Source organism: Hyperolius riggenbachi, chromosome 6 (genome assembly GCF_040937935.1).
Source record: "Hyperolius riggenbachi isolate aHypRig1 chromosome 6, aHypRig1.pri, whole genome shotgun sequence".
In the NCBI taxonomy this organism is placed as follows: Eukaryota; Metazoa; Chordata; class Amphibia; order Anura; family Hyperoliidae; genus Hyperolius; species Hyperolius riggenbachi.
This window is the reverse complement of record NC_090651.1, coordinates 147,362,335-147,380,852: the sequence shown is the minus strand read 5'-3', so window position 1 is coordinate 147,380,852 and position 18,518 is coordinate 147,362,335. Positions and strand designations below refer to the sequence as shown.

At 43.4% G+C, this 18,518-nt stretch overlaps 1 protein-coding gene across 1 annotated transcript in view; it reads right to left on the bottom strand.

Annotated features, from left to right (window-relative positions):
- The window catches only part of ZBTB41 (zinc finger and BTB domain containing 41), an 82,145-nt gene that overhangs the window by 45,469 nt on the left and 18,158 nt on the right, over positions 1-18,518 (bottom strand). Inside the window, exons 4-6 of the mRNA XM_068240056.1 lie at positions 12,904-12,973; positions 9,344-9,491; positions 944-1,073 (exon numbers count right to left, since the gene is read on the bottom strand). Coding sequence (XP_068096157.1) covers positions 944-1,073; positions 9,344-9,491; positions 12,904-12,973 — 348 coding nt within the window. The remainder of the gene's footprint in view (positions 1-943; positions 1,074-9,343; positions 9,492-12,903; positions 12,974-18,518) is intronic.

Genomic DNA, 18,518 nt, shown 5'->3' with positions numbered 1-18,518 from the left:
CACGACTAACTTAGTTGGAGAGCTTAATGGCTTGTTTGCATAGAGATAACAACTGGAGTTTCTCAACTCTTCCTGTACTGGAAACAATTAGACTTATGTATCTGATCTTAATGTTTTATTTCTTAGCTGTACTACACATACAAATCATAATATCATAATTTTTTTTCGCTTCAGTGTCTCTTTAAGAGATAAAGCGGACAATGTGAAAGCTCAAGTTAACTATAGTACAATATTAGGCATGCAAAAAGTTCATGAACACTTTAGAAAGACATGATAGTTTTCACCTATGTCCAACAAGCAGTGTATGCATGAATGAATGAATGAAGCAACATTTGTAGAGAGTTTTTTCACTAATAGGACTCGAAGCACAAGTCCAATTACGAGTGGCTTAGTATAGCAGAAACCTGCTCTGAGCACCTTGGGTGTTTATGTATATCTCAGTCATAATCTAATATTCATACCTTAGCCTCCATCCACCAATGTATTTTGAGCAACTAAAGGAAACCTACGTAGAACACAGGGAAAACATTCAAACTTTGCAAAGATGATGTCCAGTACAGACATCACACCTCGGGTCTGTAGGACTGTTATGCTGAGAATACACGGGTTGATTCTGAGCCAATTAGATGGCTCGATAGATCATTTCCGAAACGCCCAATCGTTTCCGTGCTCCATTCTGCATGGAGGACAATGGGAAAAGATAAGAAAAACAAATGGAAGATAAGAGAATCGTCCGCAGAATCGAGCGCGGAAAACGATCGGGCGCGGAATCAAGAGGCAAAATCGACCCGTGTATTCCCAGCATAAGACAAGAGTGCTGGTCTCTATGCCACTGTTGTAACTGCAAATACGTCTGTACATTCCAGTCTATTAGATCTGACTAAACTTGCTTCTTTGAATAAGAAATCATTGTCTGACTGACACTCCATGCTTACCATCTTACCTTTCTCTTACTGATTTTCCACAGATAAAGCAGCTCCACTTCCTCTTTCCACCATGTGTGTACTCAATGTGACGCTTCAGGTTTCCAGAGTCATTGAACTGACGATCACAGAGGTCACAAGGAAAGGGACCTGAGAGGAAGAATAAACACAGAGCTCTTATTATTATTATTGATTTATTTTATACAATTACATTCATTTCAGATTTGCAAGATTGTGTAATTAAAATAAACTTCAAAGTGTTTAAAATAATGAGTCGTGTTGGTGTACTGAGGATTAGCGATATTTGAATTTGTAAATTCCAAATTTGTGAGAAATCCAACATGCAACCGTCAACAAATGTTCTATATATGTCAGAGCCAATTGTGGGAACATGCCAAAAAGACCCTGCAGTATTTGAGAGAACCGGTGTGAAATGTTTGGTGGAAAAACATGTTTATAAACCTGGAGCAGGGTTAGACTGTGGCAGTTTGGGGCTCATTGGCTTCCTCATGCTTCAATCTATAGTCTTTTTTTCACCCTAGATAACAATGTATTCATTTCAAAGAAAACCTCCAGCATGTTAAATCGATTTATTCTGTACCTTATATAAATATAAAAGGTACAAGTGGGTATTAATTAACCACTTGAGGACCGTGGGCTTTACCCCCCCTAAGGACCAGACCCTTTTTTTCCATGCAGACCACTGCAGCTTTCACGGTTTATTGCTCGCTCATACAACCTACCACCTAAATGAATTTTGGCTCCTTTTCTTGTCACTAATAAAGCTTTCTTTTGGTGCTATTTGATTGCTGCTGCGATTTTTACTTTTTATTATATTCATCAAAAAAGACATGAATTTTGTCAAAAAAATGATTTTTTTAACTTTCTGTGCTGACATTTTTCAAATAAAGTAAAATTTCTGTATACATGCAGCACGAAAAATGTGGACAAACATGTTTTTGATTAAAAAAAAACCCCATTCAGCCTATATTTATTGGTTTGGGTTAAAGTTATAGCGTTTACAAACTATGGTGCAAAAAGTGAATTTTCCCATTTTGTAGCATCTATGACTTTTCTGACCACCTGTCATGTTTCATGAGGGGCTAGAATTCCAGAATAGTATAAATACCCCCCAAATGACCTCATTTTGGAAAGAAGACATCCCAAAGTATTCACTGAGAGGCATGGTGAGTTCATAGAAGATTTTATTTTTTGTCACAAGTTAGCGGAAAATGACACTTTGTGACAAAAAAGAAAAAAAAAAGTTTCCATTTCTGCTAACTTGCGACAAAAAAAAAAAAATGAAATCTGCCACGGACTCACTATGTTCCTCTCTGAATACCTTGAAGTGTCTACTTTCCAAAATGGGGTAATTTGTGGGGTGTGTTTACTGTCCTGGCATTTTGGGGAGTGCCTAATTGTAAGCACCCCTGTAAAGCCTAAAGGTGCTCATTGGACTTTGGGCCCCTTAGCTCAGATAGGCTGCAAAAAAGTGCCACACGTGTGGTATTGCCGTACTCAGGAGCAGTTGTAGAATGTGTGTTGGGGTGTATTTTTACACATACCCATGCTGAGTGGGAGAAATATCTCTGTAAATGACAATTGTTTGATTTTTTTTACACACAATTGTCCATTTACAGAGATATTTCTCCCACTCAGCATGGGTATGTGTAAAAATACACCCCTAAACACATTATACTACTTCTCCTGAGTACATGTGTGGCACTTTTTTGCACCCTAACTGCGCTAAGGGGCCCAAAGTCCAATGAGTACCTTTAGGATTTCACAGGTCATTTTTGTTTCAAGACTACTCCTCACAGTTTAGGGCCCCTAAAATGCCAGGGCAGTATAGGAACCCCACTAATGACCCCATTTTAGAAAGAAGACACCCCAAGGTATTCCGTTAGGAGTATGGTGAGTTCATAGAAGATTTTATTTTTTATCACAAGTTAGCGGAAATTGATTTTAATTGGTTTTTTTTTCACAAAGTGTCATTTTCCGCTAACTTGTGACAAAAAATAAAATCTTCTATGAACTCACCATACTCCTAACGGAATACCTTTGGGTGTCTTCTTTCTAGAATGGGGTCATTTGTGGGGTTCCTATACTGCCCTGGAATTTTAGGGGCCCTAAACCGTGAGGAGTAGTCTTGAAACCAAATGTCGGAAAATGACCTGTGAAATCCTAAAGGTACTCATTGGACTTTGGGCCCCTTAGCGTACTTAGGGTGTAAAAAAGTGCCACACATGTGGTACCACCGTACTCAGGAGAAGTAGTATAATGTGTTTTGGGGTGTATTTTTACACATACCCATGCTGGGTGGGAGAAATATCTCTGTAAATGACAATTGTTTGATTTTTTTTACACACAATTGTCCATTTACAGAGAGATTTCTCCCACCCAGCATGGGTATGTGTAAAAATACACCCCAAAACACATTATACTACTTCTCCTGAGTACGGCGATACCACATGTGTGACACTTTTTTGCAGCCTAGGTGCGCTAAGGGGCCCAACGTCCTATTCACAGGTCATTTTGAGGCATTTGTTTTCTAGACTACTCCTCACGGTTTAGGGCCCCTAAAATGCCAGGGCAGTATAGGAACCCCACAAGTGACCCCATTTTAGAAAGAAGACACCCCAAGGTATTCCGTTAGGTGTATGGCGAGTTCATAGAAGATTTTATTTTTTGTCACAAGTTAGTGAAAAATAACACTTTGTGAAAAAAAAAACAATAAAAATCAATTTACGCTAACTTTTGACAAAAAATAACATTTTCTATGAACTCGTCATACACCTAAGAGAATACCTTGGGGTGTCTTTTTTTCTAAAATGGGGTCACTTGTGGGGTTCCTATACCGCCCTGGCATTTTACGGGCCCAAAACCGTGAGTAGTCTGGAAACCAAATGTCTCAAAATGACTGTTCAGGGGTATAAGCATCTGCAAATTTTGATGACAGGTGGTCTATGAGGGGGCGAATTTTGTGGAACCGGTCATAAGCAGGGTGGCCTTTTAGATGACAGGTTGTATTGGGCCTGATCTGATGGATAGGAGTGCTAGGGGGGTGACAGGAGGTGATTGATGGGTGTCTCAGGGGGTGGTTAGAGGGGAAAATAGATGCAATCAATGCACTGGCGAGGTGATCAGGGCTCGGGTCTGAGGGCGTTCTGAGGGTGTGGGCAGGTGATTGAGTGCCCTAGGGGCAGATAGGGGTCTAATCTGATAGGTAGCAGTGACAGGGGGTGATTGATGGATAATTAGTGGGTGTTTAGGGTAGAGAACAGATGTAAACACTGCACTTGGGAGGTGATCTGACGTCAGATCTGCGGGCGATCTATTGGTGTGTGTGGGTGATCAGATTGCCCGCAAGGGGCAGGTTAGGGGCTGATTAATGGGTGGCAGTGACAGGGGTTGATTGATGGGTGGCAGTGACAGGGGGTGATTGATGGGTGATCAGTGGGTTATTACAGGGAAGAACAGATGTAAATATTGCACTGGCGAATTGATAAGAGGGGGTCTGAGGGCAATCTGAGCGTGTAGGCGGGTGATTGGGTGCCCGCAAGGGGCAGATTAGGGTGTGATCTGATGGGTAACAGTGACAGGTGGTGATAGGGGGTGATTGATGGGTAATTAGTGGGTGTTTAGGGTAGAGAACAGATGTAAACACTGCACTTGGGAGGTGATCTGACGTCGGATCTGCGGGCGATCTATTGGTGTGGGTGGGTGATCAGATTGCCCGCAAGGGGCTGGTTAGGGGCTGATTGATGGGTGGCAGTGACAGGGGGCGATTGATGGGTGGCAGTGACAGGGGGTGATTGACAGGTGATCAGGGGGATAGATGCATACAGTACACAGGGGGGGGGGCCTCTGGGGAGAATCTGAGGGGTGGGGGTGATCAGGAGGGAGCAGGGGGCAGTTTAGGGCATAAAAAAAAATAGCGTTGACAGATAGTGACAGGGAGTGATTGATGGGTGATTAGGGGGGTGATTGGGTGCAAACAGTGGTCTGGGTGGGGGGGGGGGGGGGGGGGGGTGGGCAGGGGGGGGGCTGAGGGGTGCTGTGGGCGATCAGGGGGCGGGAAAAATCAGTGTGCTTGGGGGCAGACTAGGCTGGTTGCAGCCTGCCCTGGTGGTCCCTCGGACACTGGGACCACCAGGGCAGGAGGCAGCCTGTATAATACACTTTGGATACATTACAACGTGTATTATACACTTTGTATGCGACGATCCGGGTGCTAGTAACCCGCCGGCGCTTCCGAACGGCCGGCGGGTTACAGCGCGAGGGGGCGGAGCCAGTCCCCGGCGGAGGATCGCGTCACGAATGACGCGATCGCTCCGCCCATGCCCGTACAAGGACCGCCGCCATTTGTACATGCGGCGGTCCTTGCAGGATCCACTTCCCGGCCGCCATTTGTACATGCCACTGTCAGGAAAATTTTAACATTTACAATATATGTAAACACATAAAAATAAGAAACATGTTTCTTTCAGAGTAAAATGAGCCATAAATTACTTTTCTTCTATGTTGCTGTCATTTACAGTAGGAAGTAGAAATCTGACATTACCGGGTTTGGGCTAGTCCATCTCTCCATAGGGGATTCTCAGCATGGCCTTTATTCTTTATAAAGACCGTTCTTCAAAAAAGTTTTATAAAAAGATGCTGGCCAGCCTCCGTGCTCGCTGCATACTTTTTTGGCAGTTGGACGGAGCAACTGCCATTCACTAAGTGCTTTTGAAAATAAGGAAAACCCTGAGAATCCCCAGGGGAGGAGATAGTCTAAAACTTGTCAGTCATGCCAGATTTCTACTGCTTACTGTAAGTGACAGTAACATAGGAGAAAAGCAATTTATGACTTATTTTACTCTGGAATAAACGTACTTCTTATTTGTCTATGTTTGCACATATTTTGAATGTTACAATTTTTCGCTATAGTGCCCCTTTAATGTGCCAGACTGGGGAACGATGTCTGGTAGTGTAGACAGGACTGCATTAAAATGCATAAAACAAAATCTAATACTTAAAGAGTCACTGTAACGAGAGAGACGTCCCCTGGGGGGTACTCACCTCGGGAGGGGGAAGCCTCAGGATCCTAATGAGGCTTTCCCCGTCCTCCTCCGTCCCACGGGAGTCTCGCTGCAGCCCTTCAAAGCCGGCACGACAAATCCAACAGCCTGTTCAATATTTACCTTTCCAGGCTCCAGCAGGGGGCGCTGTTTTGGCTCTTCTGATGGAGATGGGCGGAAATAGCCGATCTCCGTCGGGTCCGCTCTACTGCGCAGGCGCAAGAGACTTGCGCCTGCACAGTAGAGTGGCCCGACGGAGATCGTCTATTTCCGCCTATCTCCGTGGGAAGAGCAGATACTGCACCTGCGCTGGAGCCACGGAGGTAAATATTTACATCACTGCCGCTCCGAGAGGATTTTCGCCGCCATCGTGGGACCGAGGAGGACGGGGGAAGCCTCAATAGGATCCGGAGGCTTCCCCCACCCGAGGTGAGTACCCCCAGGGGACGTTTTTCGTTACATATTTTCTTTAAGTAACACTTGGAGCCTCAAGGTTTTCCAGCATGCAGAACTGCTCCTTGAAAGATGACAATTTCCCATTCCCTTGCCTGTAAATGTCAAATATACATTAACCTATTTTTGTAAAATAAAGGAAGTAATTTATAAACTACATGCATTTATCACTGACAGCTCCTTTACAATCAGTGTGGCCCAGCGCACACCAGGCAGATCCACCGGCCGCATCCGCCTGAAAATCCGCGTGGCTAATGTAATTGAATGGGCTGGTGCACACCGGCGGTTTGAGGTTTTTAGCAAACCGCAAAACGTGCCTCTTGCTGCACGTTTGCGGTTTGCTTAAAACCTCAAACCGCCGGTGTGCGCCAGCCCATTTAAATACATTAGCCACGCGGATGCGGCCGGCGGATCGCATCAAGATCCGCCCGGTGTGCACTGGGACTAAACTCTGTCATCCACACCCAAAACCGCTAGCGTTTTGTGGATCTACTAGAGGTTTTGGTGTGCACTGGGCCTAAATTTATAACCCCTGCAGTCATTTGTAAACACTGTAATTACACTTAACACTCATTACTTCCTGTTTCGTGTACTAAAAGCACACGCCGGAAGCTAATGAGTGGCCAGATCTTGTGGCCAGATAGTAAAAGTACACCTATATTCATTTATTTAAATAAAGAGACCTACACATAATTTAAAGTTCACTCCTTACATCCCACAATCTCCCATAAATACCCAAATAAAACTTTTGCATGAACACACCCCCCCCCCCCCCCCCCCCATAAATAGTTACCTTAGGGACTGAACTTTTTTAATATATATGTCAAGTATAGGGTATATTACTGTTTTTTTTTTTATGTAGTGATGGGCGCAAAACTGAAAAAATGCACCTTTATTTCCAAATAAAATATTGGTGCCATACGTTGTGATAGGGACATCATTTAAATGATGTATCAACCGGACAAATGGGTTAATAAAATAAGTGAGTTTTAATTATGGTAGCATGTATTATTTGAAAAATATAATGGCCGAAAACTGAGGAATTATTTTTTGAAAATTTTTTTTTCATAATATTCCCATTAAAGTGCATTTAGAAAAGAAATAATTCTTAAAAATGTACCACCCAAAGAAAGCCTAATTGGTGGTGGGAAAAAAACAAGATATAGATCATTTCGTTTTGATAAGTCGTGGCACAGTTATTAGTGAATGAATGGGAAGAGCGCTGAAATTGCTTGAATGCATAAGGTGAAAATACACAGAAGGCTGAAGTGGTTAAAGCAGCAGGGACAGCCATTCTAGCCCAGGAAAAATCACATGTATAATTAGATACTTGTTTTAGTTACATAATGTGTATATTGTATTGGCCATGTTTTTATTTCGGTGAATTTTATATAGTAAATAAAGTGAAAACTGTCAAAGATATTTGCCATATTTACTGCCCCTGACTGAAGCCAATCCTGATGTAATTTCCTCCCTTACTCTTTTTTTTCTCCTACCCGAAAATGTGTATGCATTGCAAGCCCTCCTCCCCACTGAGCTATGTAGGAACTGCAGTATAATACCCAGTTTGCTTTGTAAACACAGCTTTTGCAGAGGGGTGAGGTGTATTCCCCTTCTCAGCCTAGGCCTGTCCCACTGAACTGCCCACAGCCAATCAGTGAGGAGCTGGAATGTGGGGGAGATAACAAGCTTTCCTCTCCCTGGCGATGTACCAGAATAGAGCCAGGCTGAAATAAAATGTATCACAGCAAAAACATTGATGATTATATTGGAATGCTTGCAATGCAGGGTCAGGATGTAGACTACATAATAAACACAGAACAGTGGGTACATGGAATTTGATTTTTTTGGCTGACACTCCCGCTTTAAAAATCAGAAACCTTTCAGTGTAAAGACAATAAATGAGGAAATCATAAATAACCCAATACTTCTTCACAGTGTTTTATCATGCAATGAATAAAGATAAATATTTCTGCTCTGAGATTTGTAGTGAGAATTGCTCAGAACAGCTGTCTGCGAGGATCCAATTTGTGTCTAAAAACCTAGGACACATAATGAAATATCCAATGTACAATACATACTTCTTAAAGAGACTCTGTAACATCAGAAACATCCCCTGGGGGGGGTACTCACCTCGAGTGGGGGAAGCCTCCGGATCCTAATGAGGCTTCCCACGCCGTCCTCCGTCCCACGGGGGTCTCGCTGCAGCCCTCTGAACAGCCGGCGACAGGCCCGACTGTAATTTCAATATTTACCTTTGCTGGCTCCAGCGGGGGCGCTGTGGCTGCTTTCGGCTCGGAAATAGACGGAAATACCCGATCTCCGTCGGGTCCGCTCTACTGCGCAGGCGCTGGAGACTTGCGCCTGCGCAGTACAGCGGACCCGACGGCGATCGGGTATTTCCGCCTACTTCTCAGCCGACAGCCGTCAGAGCGCCTGCGCAGGAGCCAGGAAGGTAAATATTACGTCACGGCTGTACTGAGGGCTGCAGCGAGACCCCCGAGGGACGGAGGACGGCGTGGGAAGCCTCATTAGGATCCTGAGGCTTCCCCCACCCGAGGTGAGTACACCCCAGGGGACGTTTTGCCGTTACAGTTCCTCTTTAAAGCAGAGGGTATTTGAAGGTTATCACTTCCTCGCGTTCAAAAATCAAGACTCATAACGCATACGCATCGCTACAGAACAGTGTATGGAGCCTTGGAAATTCTTTCTTTATAACTTGCATATACTAAGGCTTTTTTAATGATTTATCAGTGGGGGCTTTTAAGTGCTAGTGATCTTCTACAAAGATCCGAGTGGTTCTGATTCTCCATGGCTTACCTGGGTTATGCTATGTTTCTGCACAAGCTTTTTTAAACTTTTGAAATAAACCGTTTTGTAAAGAAAACATGAAAGCAGTCATACCCAAGTGATATTTTTCATGATGTTTTAGCCTTTTGAAGCGTGATTTAAACTGTTCATCACAATAAGTGCATTTGAATGGATTGTCTTGTGAATGAAGAATCATGTGCTCTTCTAAGTGAGGCCGTCGTGAGAAAGATTTATTACAGATCTAAGAAGAGAAAAAAAAAAGGAGGCAAGCACATTGTTAAGTAACAAGAATAAGAAATTCACTTATAGAATCAATTTATTGGTGCCCAACTCTGGTCAACAATCAATACCCCATAAAAATACAATGCCAAGTACAGAAATATAATTATGCTATGTTTACACTCACAGCCGGATCAATTGTGCATAGTCACAGTGGACAACCCGCTGTGTTCGTCCACATCAAATGGTGTCAGTTAACGGTCATGTCGTAGATAGCATTACTATCTATGACATCTCAGTGTTCCGTACAAATCTTGCAGGACAGGACCTTGGGTTTCATTACCAAAACAGACATGTGAAATGATCCTATAAATAACCTGAGATCCATTGGCTGTCAGTCAGAAAGGGATAACCCCACATTGACGTGGAAATCCCCAAAGGCTGTTTATGGCATTGCGGTGCTGCTCAGCTGTGAGTACATGTACATTACATTTTATTGAAAGAACAAAAAAACAAAAAAAGAAATCAATGCTTTCAGTTTTTTTCATTTGCATATTTTGCAGCATACTGGCTGCGCAGTAAGCCACGTACAATGTGGGCTTGATTGACTGCGGCGGTTAGTGCAGGCGCAGTGAGGACGACCCCGGGGTCGGCCCCTGAACCGTGCTCGGAGACCGGGACGGCGGCGCAGAGCGGAGCGGTCTGCGTGGGGCAGTCGGCTGTGAGGACTGGAGAAAGCCCCAGGTGAGTAAAGCTCATTTTGTAAATTTTGCCTCACAACACCTTTAACAAAAACTGGGAGATAAGAGAGCAACAGTTTGTTGTCGGTCGATGGATTAGTACAAATGTTGAAATTGAGAGAAAAAAAAAAAAAGCCTTTTGCTCTATACATATAATGTTTTCCTACATTGAGATTGGAGTTTCTGGAAAACCTCAGCAACAGTACTCCAAGCAGAAAACATTGATTTGGATTGCAAAGAAATAAAATGTGGACTACTTTTCAGTTTGGGAAATTCTTAACTGACTGAAAATTGCAACTGAAAAATAATTTTAAATTATAAAAAGACTGAGGCAGCTTATAAAACTGTCTTTGGAATTTTCTAATTAAAGCGGCACTATGCCGAAAAATTGTAAAAATGTAAAATATGTGCAAACATATACAAATAAGAAGTACATTTTTTCCAGAGTAAAATGAGCCATAAATTACTTTTCTCCTATGTTGCTGTCACTTACAGTAGGTTGTCAAAATCTGACAGAAGCGACAGGTTTTGGACTAGTGCATCTCTTCATAGGGGATTCTCAGGGATTTATTTATTTTCAAAAGCACTTAGTGAATGGCAGTTGCTCTGTTCAACTGCCAAAAAACTTTGTAGCAAGCAGGGAAGCTGGCCAGCATCATTGTTTAAATCCTTTTTAGGGAATATCTTTATAAAGAATAAAAGCCTAGTCCATCTATGAAGAGATGGACTAGTCCAAAACTTCTGTCTGATTTCTACTACCTACTGTAAGTGACAGCAACATAAGAGAAAAGTAATTTATGGCTCATTTTACTTACTTCTTATTTGTTTATATCTGCACAAATTTAAAATTTTACAATTTTTCACCATAGTGCCCCTTTAAAGTGGAATTTCCCTTTATTACTCAGAGTTACATTGATCTTAGCCACATCCCTACCACAGTTTATTTCCCCTTCAAAACCACAGCAATTTTCACATTTCAAACTCCTCCCATTCATTCACTATTAACTTTATCGCTACTTATCACACCAAAATGATCTACATATTTTTTGCGGGACAAGCTAGGCTTTCTTTGGACGGTACTTTTTGCTAAGAATTATGTTACTCCCTAAGCATTTTAAAGAGCATAAAAAAATATATAATTAAGAAAAAAGTTATTATTTCACAGTTTTCAGCCATTATAGTTTAAAAATAAAAAGTGCTAAAACCCACACATTTTTTTTCGATTTGTCATTCAACATTTAAAGGAAACATGTAATGACTTAAAGGCAACAACACCTGCGTAGCCCTGGCTGCAAGCATTCATGTTCTCATGCCCCAGGCAGTACGAGAAAACCTGGCAGGTGACAGGCTCAGTCGAACACGGAACTGAGCCGGCAGAAGCCCCTGGTACGTAAAACTCCTTTTTTTAAAGTCATTACAGGTTTCCTTTAAATGATGTCTCTAGTACAATGTATGCTGACAATATTGTATTTGAAAATACAGGTGTATTTTTCTGTTATACATTTCTTTATACTATTTCAATAATTACAAGCCCTTATTTGTACAAATAACAGTAATACATCCTCATGACATACATATCAAAAAGCTGAGTCCTTAAGGTAACTAACTTTTTAAAAATTCAGTCACTTTTTTTTTTATGGAGTGTCTTATCTTGGAGAGAATAATTGAATAAATAATGGGGGTTCACTTTTTAATGTACTGTAAATGTATTTTTACTTATTGTTCACTAGAAGTACCCACACTTTATCCTGTATACTATGAACAGTAACCAGGAAGTGTTGTGTATGTGTGTTTTTACTTTTTACTTCCATTTTATGAATGCCCACAGACATCTTGTTGATGCCGGGGTGATCATAACATGATCAGCTTTGAGAACACAGTAAAATGGCGATGGAAGCGCATGCAGTAAGAAAAACAAATAGACACATATCTATGCCCCTGATTCGCAAGTGAAGTTTTAAGGGGCATAGATATGCGTCCCAAAGATCTGGAAGATGTTAAAGCATAAAGGTACTTCTGTATATAAGTACAGGTATCTGTCTGCCCTAACAAAGTGCATAAAAAAACTAAAATTAGAGCTCCTACTAAAGATATCTAGACACAGAGAACAGGCCAGTGCAGCCAAGGGCCACCATCAGTGATGACTTTTCCTGTCTACTCAAAAAACTAAGGGGTATAAAAAGGGCAGAGCTCCTGAGTACAGTAGGTGGGACACCTGTATATTGAGTTTCCTGTCAGTTTATTTCATATTCGCTTTATGCTGGATGTACACTCAAATGACTACATACTTGGTTAATTCATTTTTATTCTCAAGTCAAAAAACATAAAATTAAGGGACAATTGTCATGAAAATCTTATATTTTGTAAGTCTTTATTTTTAGTAAGAAGAACCACATAGTAAACTCCTTAATATATTTCATGTAATTAAAAGTCACTGTTGTGATGACTCCTCTGCTATCTGCAGAGTGGTGTCAGCATCATGTTGTGTGTTATTCTCACCGGTTTATGTGGTCTCCTCCTGTTGCCCAGCAGCCCAGGCATCTGTCACGTCTTCTGTTAGCCAGTGAGGCTGCGATACATTACACATTTTTTCAGTTTCAAAAGAGACCTATGATGTGATTTATTAAAGAGCTTACAAAATATAACATTTTTGTGAAAGTGATCCTTTAATCATGAATGAAAGAAAAGTCTTACATCACATTTCCAGCCTTCACTCTTTAATCTCTTCATGGAGAGAAACTCTTGCACATTTTCAGCATGGAACCTGGAAATGGTATAGCACAAATGAGATTCTCTGCTAACGTGCGTCTTACATAATCTGCAAACAAAAAAACACCAAACAATTCCTGACCACTCGACTGTCTCAATGCAGTCCACAAATCTGTCAGTAGTCACAGGTGGTCTCAGACCTATAGCCATTAAGCATTACATTAGGAGAACTAGAAAGATGAGGGAAAGATTTGGGGAATTTGGGCGTCGGAGAAAGCGGCTAGTGGAATATTAGTAAAATGACTAATAGTTCACTACTTAAAGCGGATCCAAGATGAAAAATAACTATTACAAGTAACTTGTTTATATATCTTATCTAAAGTTTAGTTAGTTTACACAACAAAATATAGCTTTAAACAGCTTCAACACTATATGATTATTTCTTCCTGTGGTACAATGAGAGCAGCCATGTTCTGCTTGTGATTATTACACACAGGCAAGCTGATCTGTATCTCCAGCCCTCAGCCTGTGAAAACTTCACTCCTCTCTGCCTCTGAAATCTTTGGCTAGTAACACCTCCTCCTGCCCAGACTGAGCTCCCATAAGTCCTTGCTACATGGGTCTGAGAGTGCCAAGGCACTAAAGGAGCCGTGGACGAGGATTGTTTAGTTTAAAAGGGAATTAGAGTATTAAAACAAACAAAAAAAGTATTTGGTTTGAGGAATGCCCTATAAACTATATGAAAGGAACACAATTATGCAATGAGTAAAAGTTTATCTCAGATCCAACCATTTCACAACTGAGGGGTTTTACCCCTGAAACACCAGCGCGATTTTTCCCTTTCAGCGCTGCTTCCATTACTGTACTGATGTACTATGATTGGTTATTGGGGACTGGAGAGTCCCCATAACCAATCATTGTACTGCAGAGCCGGGGTGTGTGCGCGCGCGCGGGTCGCGGGGGCGCGCGATCGCGGGCTGCAAGTTTGTTTACCTTGCATTGTTTTGAATGAAGACGGCATTTGATTGAAGCCGTCTTCATTCTACTCGCAATCGGCGAGGCTAATTGGATTTAGGAACGCTTGTTCCTAACATCCAATTAGTAACCTGCTGTGCTGGCTGGCTGGAGTGTGCGCGAGAGTTCCCCGCCCACTCCCAGCCAGTAAACAAACAAGTGCGCCTTTCTCCGTCCCTGGGGGTGAAGCGGTGCGCAGAGGGACGGAGAAATTTAGCACTGGGGGGTGAAGTGGTTAATTACAATAGTAGAAGAAGAGATAAGCAAAAGAGAGAAAACAAATCATCTTACCCTGTCAGTGTCATGTACAAAAAGTGCCTGAAGCAGCATGGGAAGAATCATGTTTGCTATTGGCGCACAGGGCCATAAAACACGCCCCTTTTTTTCCTTATATAGATACCCAAGTTTATGCAGATTGTTTAGGGCCCTCTTTCCCACTGAAAATCGGTGCAAAATCACCCCTATTTTGCAGAAATTCTGTTTGCAATTCTGGTTGAAGGAAAGATTTACGTTCCCTGAATGAGAACTGTACACGATTGTGGAAACATTTTGCCACAATTTTCAGTATATAAAACAGACTGCTTTCCACACTGTTATTTTCTGCAATTTCTCTGCTATCCAACCGACTGCTACATCAGTGCTGTGTCTGATCCAGTGCTGCTGCTATTTGTTTTCTCTCCACTAGGTTGCTATGCCGATGCCGTGTCTGATGCTCCTATTTCTACAGTATTATATTATGCTAATGATGTTCAAGGCTCCATATCTCTGCACTCCTAGCGACTACATGCTCCAAATGTTTATGGTAGAGATGCCCCCCCAAAAAAAACTACCTATGTGCCAAACTGCAGCCCCCCAGCCATACTGGTTCACAAGATAGCTACAACATACCCTGTCTCAGGAACCATCAGAATTGTGGGGTGCAATTTGGTACGGAGGGTAGTTCAGGGCTCCCCTCCCTACCCTTAAAATTTGGAGTGTTTAGGAGCTATGAGTGCTATGATATCTAACCTTTAATATTAGCAAATCAGGCATGAGCTGCATGTGAAGTCATGACCTACAAGGCTGTGCATCAGTAGGCCAAATTTTAATAAGTCCTACAGAGTAGAAGGTACACCTTTTCAGCTGGATTTCCATTGGCTGCAGGACTTTTTACCATCTAAAAACTGTTTTCCCTGACAAACCTGCTTCACACTGGTGGTGAGTTAATTTCCACCTTGCAGTTTTAACCAGAGAGTCCAGTTTGATGAACCGGATAAAGTAATCCAAGCAGCAGCAAATCTTCCTATGTAATGCCCACAACTCAGTTGCTCCTAGTAACATTATATAATTATTAAAATCAGACTTTTTACAGCTGAAGTCTCATTTACCAAGCTATAAGATAGCTGTTTTAGATTTCTGCCTGGAGATTCAATGCGGTATCAGTTGAAAGTGAATCAAATCGCTTTTGTAAATTATATTTGATAGGCGTATAAAGAGTGTAATCAATCTAAGGTTTATTTTTTAGTCATAACTGTATGTACACACATAAATATAAATAATAAATATGTTTGCCCCAAAAGTGCATTAGAAAACAAAACTGGTCCACGAATCCAGATTATCCAGAAACAGAGATTAAGCAATTGCAGACTGATGCCCCTCCAATCCATACTGGTATTTGCAAACAGTGGCATGTCCCTTCTACCTAAAGAGGCTAGTCAGGAGGTGTCAGTTCTGATTGCAGGGACGGGGCAATGGTAGTCTATGGCTATCATGCTATTCTATAAATAATAATAAAAACATAAAATAAAAGTAAAAATAGGAAAGAAGAACGGGCAATTACAATCAAGTTTCAGTCGATATATTGCACTGTACTGTAGCATTCATTTAGGGGGACCATTATTGTTCATGTCCCCCTAAATGAATGCTTCTTTACACAGGTTTGCTTGCACTAACTGCATACTCATTTAAACTGTTTCGTGGTTGGAAACTTCCTGGTTATAATCAGAGACCATTACCATGTTTACTGCACTTTTTCTTATGTTCTGCCTGTCTGCAAACATCTATAAGTTGCATTGCAATATGCATCCTCCCAATGTACCACACTCCATATTCATTTCAACTGCTCTGCTTTCCTCACCTTACTCAGCTTCTCATGAGCTGTTAGCTCTCCTGAAATCTCTCTCTCCCTCCAGCAGCTCAAAAACCTCACAAACATTTAAATCCCATTCACATTTGCTTACTCTCTCCCTCCTACTCTTACTTGCAGCTGGTGATATATCACCCAATCCTAAACCACAGCCTGCTGCCAGACAAGCATCCCCTGCTGACCTGCTTCATACACTTCACAGCCCTCTGTCCACAAATAACCTCAACACCCATCTTCGCTCCAACCTTATTTCCATCCATCCCACCCACAAACACATACTCCCCCTACCCTGCGGTCTCTGGAATGCCAGATCAGTCCGCAACAAACTTACAGCAGTCCACAACCTCTTCCTCTCCAAATCCCTCACCATCCTCGCACTCACTGAGACATGGCTCACCCCCTCTGACTCTGCCGCAGAGGCTGCCCTCTCCTACGGGGGGCTTCACCTCAGTCACACCCCCTGACCAGACAACAGGACCGGGGGAGGGGTGGGTCTGCTCCTCTCCCTATCCTGCACCTTCCGTGTCCTCACCCCACCTACCTCTCTACAACTCACATCATTTGAGGCCCACACTATCCGCCTATACCACCCCCTCCCTGCCATTGTTGCGGTCTTATACCGCTCTCCGGGCTCCACCCCACAATTTCTTGATGACCTTGCCTCCTGGCTCCCTCACATCCTCTCCTCTGACCTCCCCACCATCATCCTTGGGGATTTCAATATTCCCATCGATGAAGCCCAGAGCTCTGCTATGACCCGGCTACTCACCATTGCCAACTCACTTGGACTAGTACAACACGCCAACACCCCCACTCACACTGCAGGTCACACTCTCGACCTTATACTCACTAAATCCACCACCATTGCAGACCTTGACATCGCACCCTTTCCACCCTCAGACCATCACCTTCTCACCTTCAACCTCCTCACGGAAGGCACCTCCAAATTAGCCACCCACCCACCTGGTCGATGGCAGCGAGACCTACGCAAGCTCAACCCTAGTGTCCTTGCTGACCCCCTCCATGCCCCCTCTTCCACTCTCCCCACCCTAACCTGTCCTAATCTTGCTGCAGCTCAGTATCGCCAAACTCTCTCATCAGCCCTCGAGAAAGCTGCTCCACCAATATTTCACCGCAACCGACCCCCTAACCCCCAGCCCTGGCACACTACCCATACTCGCATCCTCCAGAGGAAAACACGCGCCACTGAACGGAAATGGAGAAAACTAGACTTAACCAGGATTTCCTACAGTACAAGACCAACCTGCTGCAGTTCCACACTGCCCTTGCTCATGCGAAGCAGGAATACTTTACCAAGCTCAGCACAAGCTTCCAACCCCCGGCGTCTTTCTGCCACCTTCAACTCCCTGCTTAAACCCCCCCCCCCCCCCCCCCTCAGTTTTCTCCCTCACTGCCACAAATTTAGCCACCCACTTCACCAACAAAATTGTCTCCATTCGCCAGGAAATATCCAATCTCCAATCTTCACCTCCCACCCCCTCCCAACCAGCTCCTCCTCCACCCTATCCTCCCCTCACATCCTTCACTCCAACTACCACCGAGGAAGTCAACCACCTACTGCAGACTTCCCATACCACTACTTCCCCCCTTGACCCCATCCCTTCTGATTTACTCCAGCCTCACTTCACGGAATTGGCCCCAGTCCTCACTATCCTGTTCAACCTCTCCCTATCCACAGGCACCTTCCCCTCAGACTTCAAGCAGGCCACTGTACTACCCCTGCTCAAGAAACCCTCACTCGACCCCTCGCTACCCTCCAACTACCGTCCTATCTCCCTCCTCCCCTTTGCCTCAAAACTTCTTGAGCGTCTGGTTCACAAACGCCTGACCCAGTACCTCAATGCCAACTCACTGCTAGACCCACTCCAATCTGGATTTTGGCCTGCCCACTCAACCGAAACTGCTCTCACCAAAGTGGTCAACGACCTTGGATTAGCTAAAGCTGAAGGTAAATACTCCATTCTCCTCCTCCTTGACCTGTCAGCAGCTTTTGTCACAGTAGATCATCCCCTACTCCTCCAGTCCTTGGGCATTCACAATCTCGCCCTGTCCTGGCTTTCAGCCTACCTCTCCAACCGCTCCTTCACGACCGCCTTCAATGAGTCCTCGTCCACCCCCAACCACCTCTCGGTGGGAGTCCCCCAAGGTTCGGTCCTTGGACCCCTACTGTTCACCCTATACACATCCTCCATTGGCAAGGTTATCTCCTCCATGGGTTCTAACTATCATCTGTATGCAGATGACACCCAGATCTACCTCCACACCCCTGACATATCCACCACTACCATGGACAAGGTCTCCTCCTGCCTATCAGCCATCTCCTCCTGGATGTCCGCTAGGTTCCTGAAACTAAATCTAGACAAAACGGAATTTATGATCTTCCCACCCCGGCCATCCACGAACCTCCCAGATGTGCATGTCACTGTTAACCACACTACCA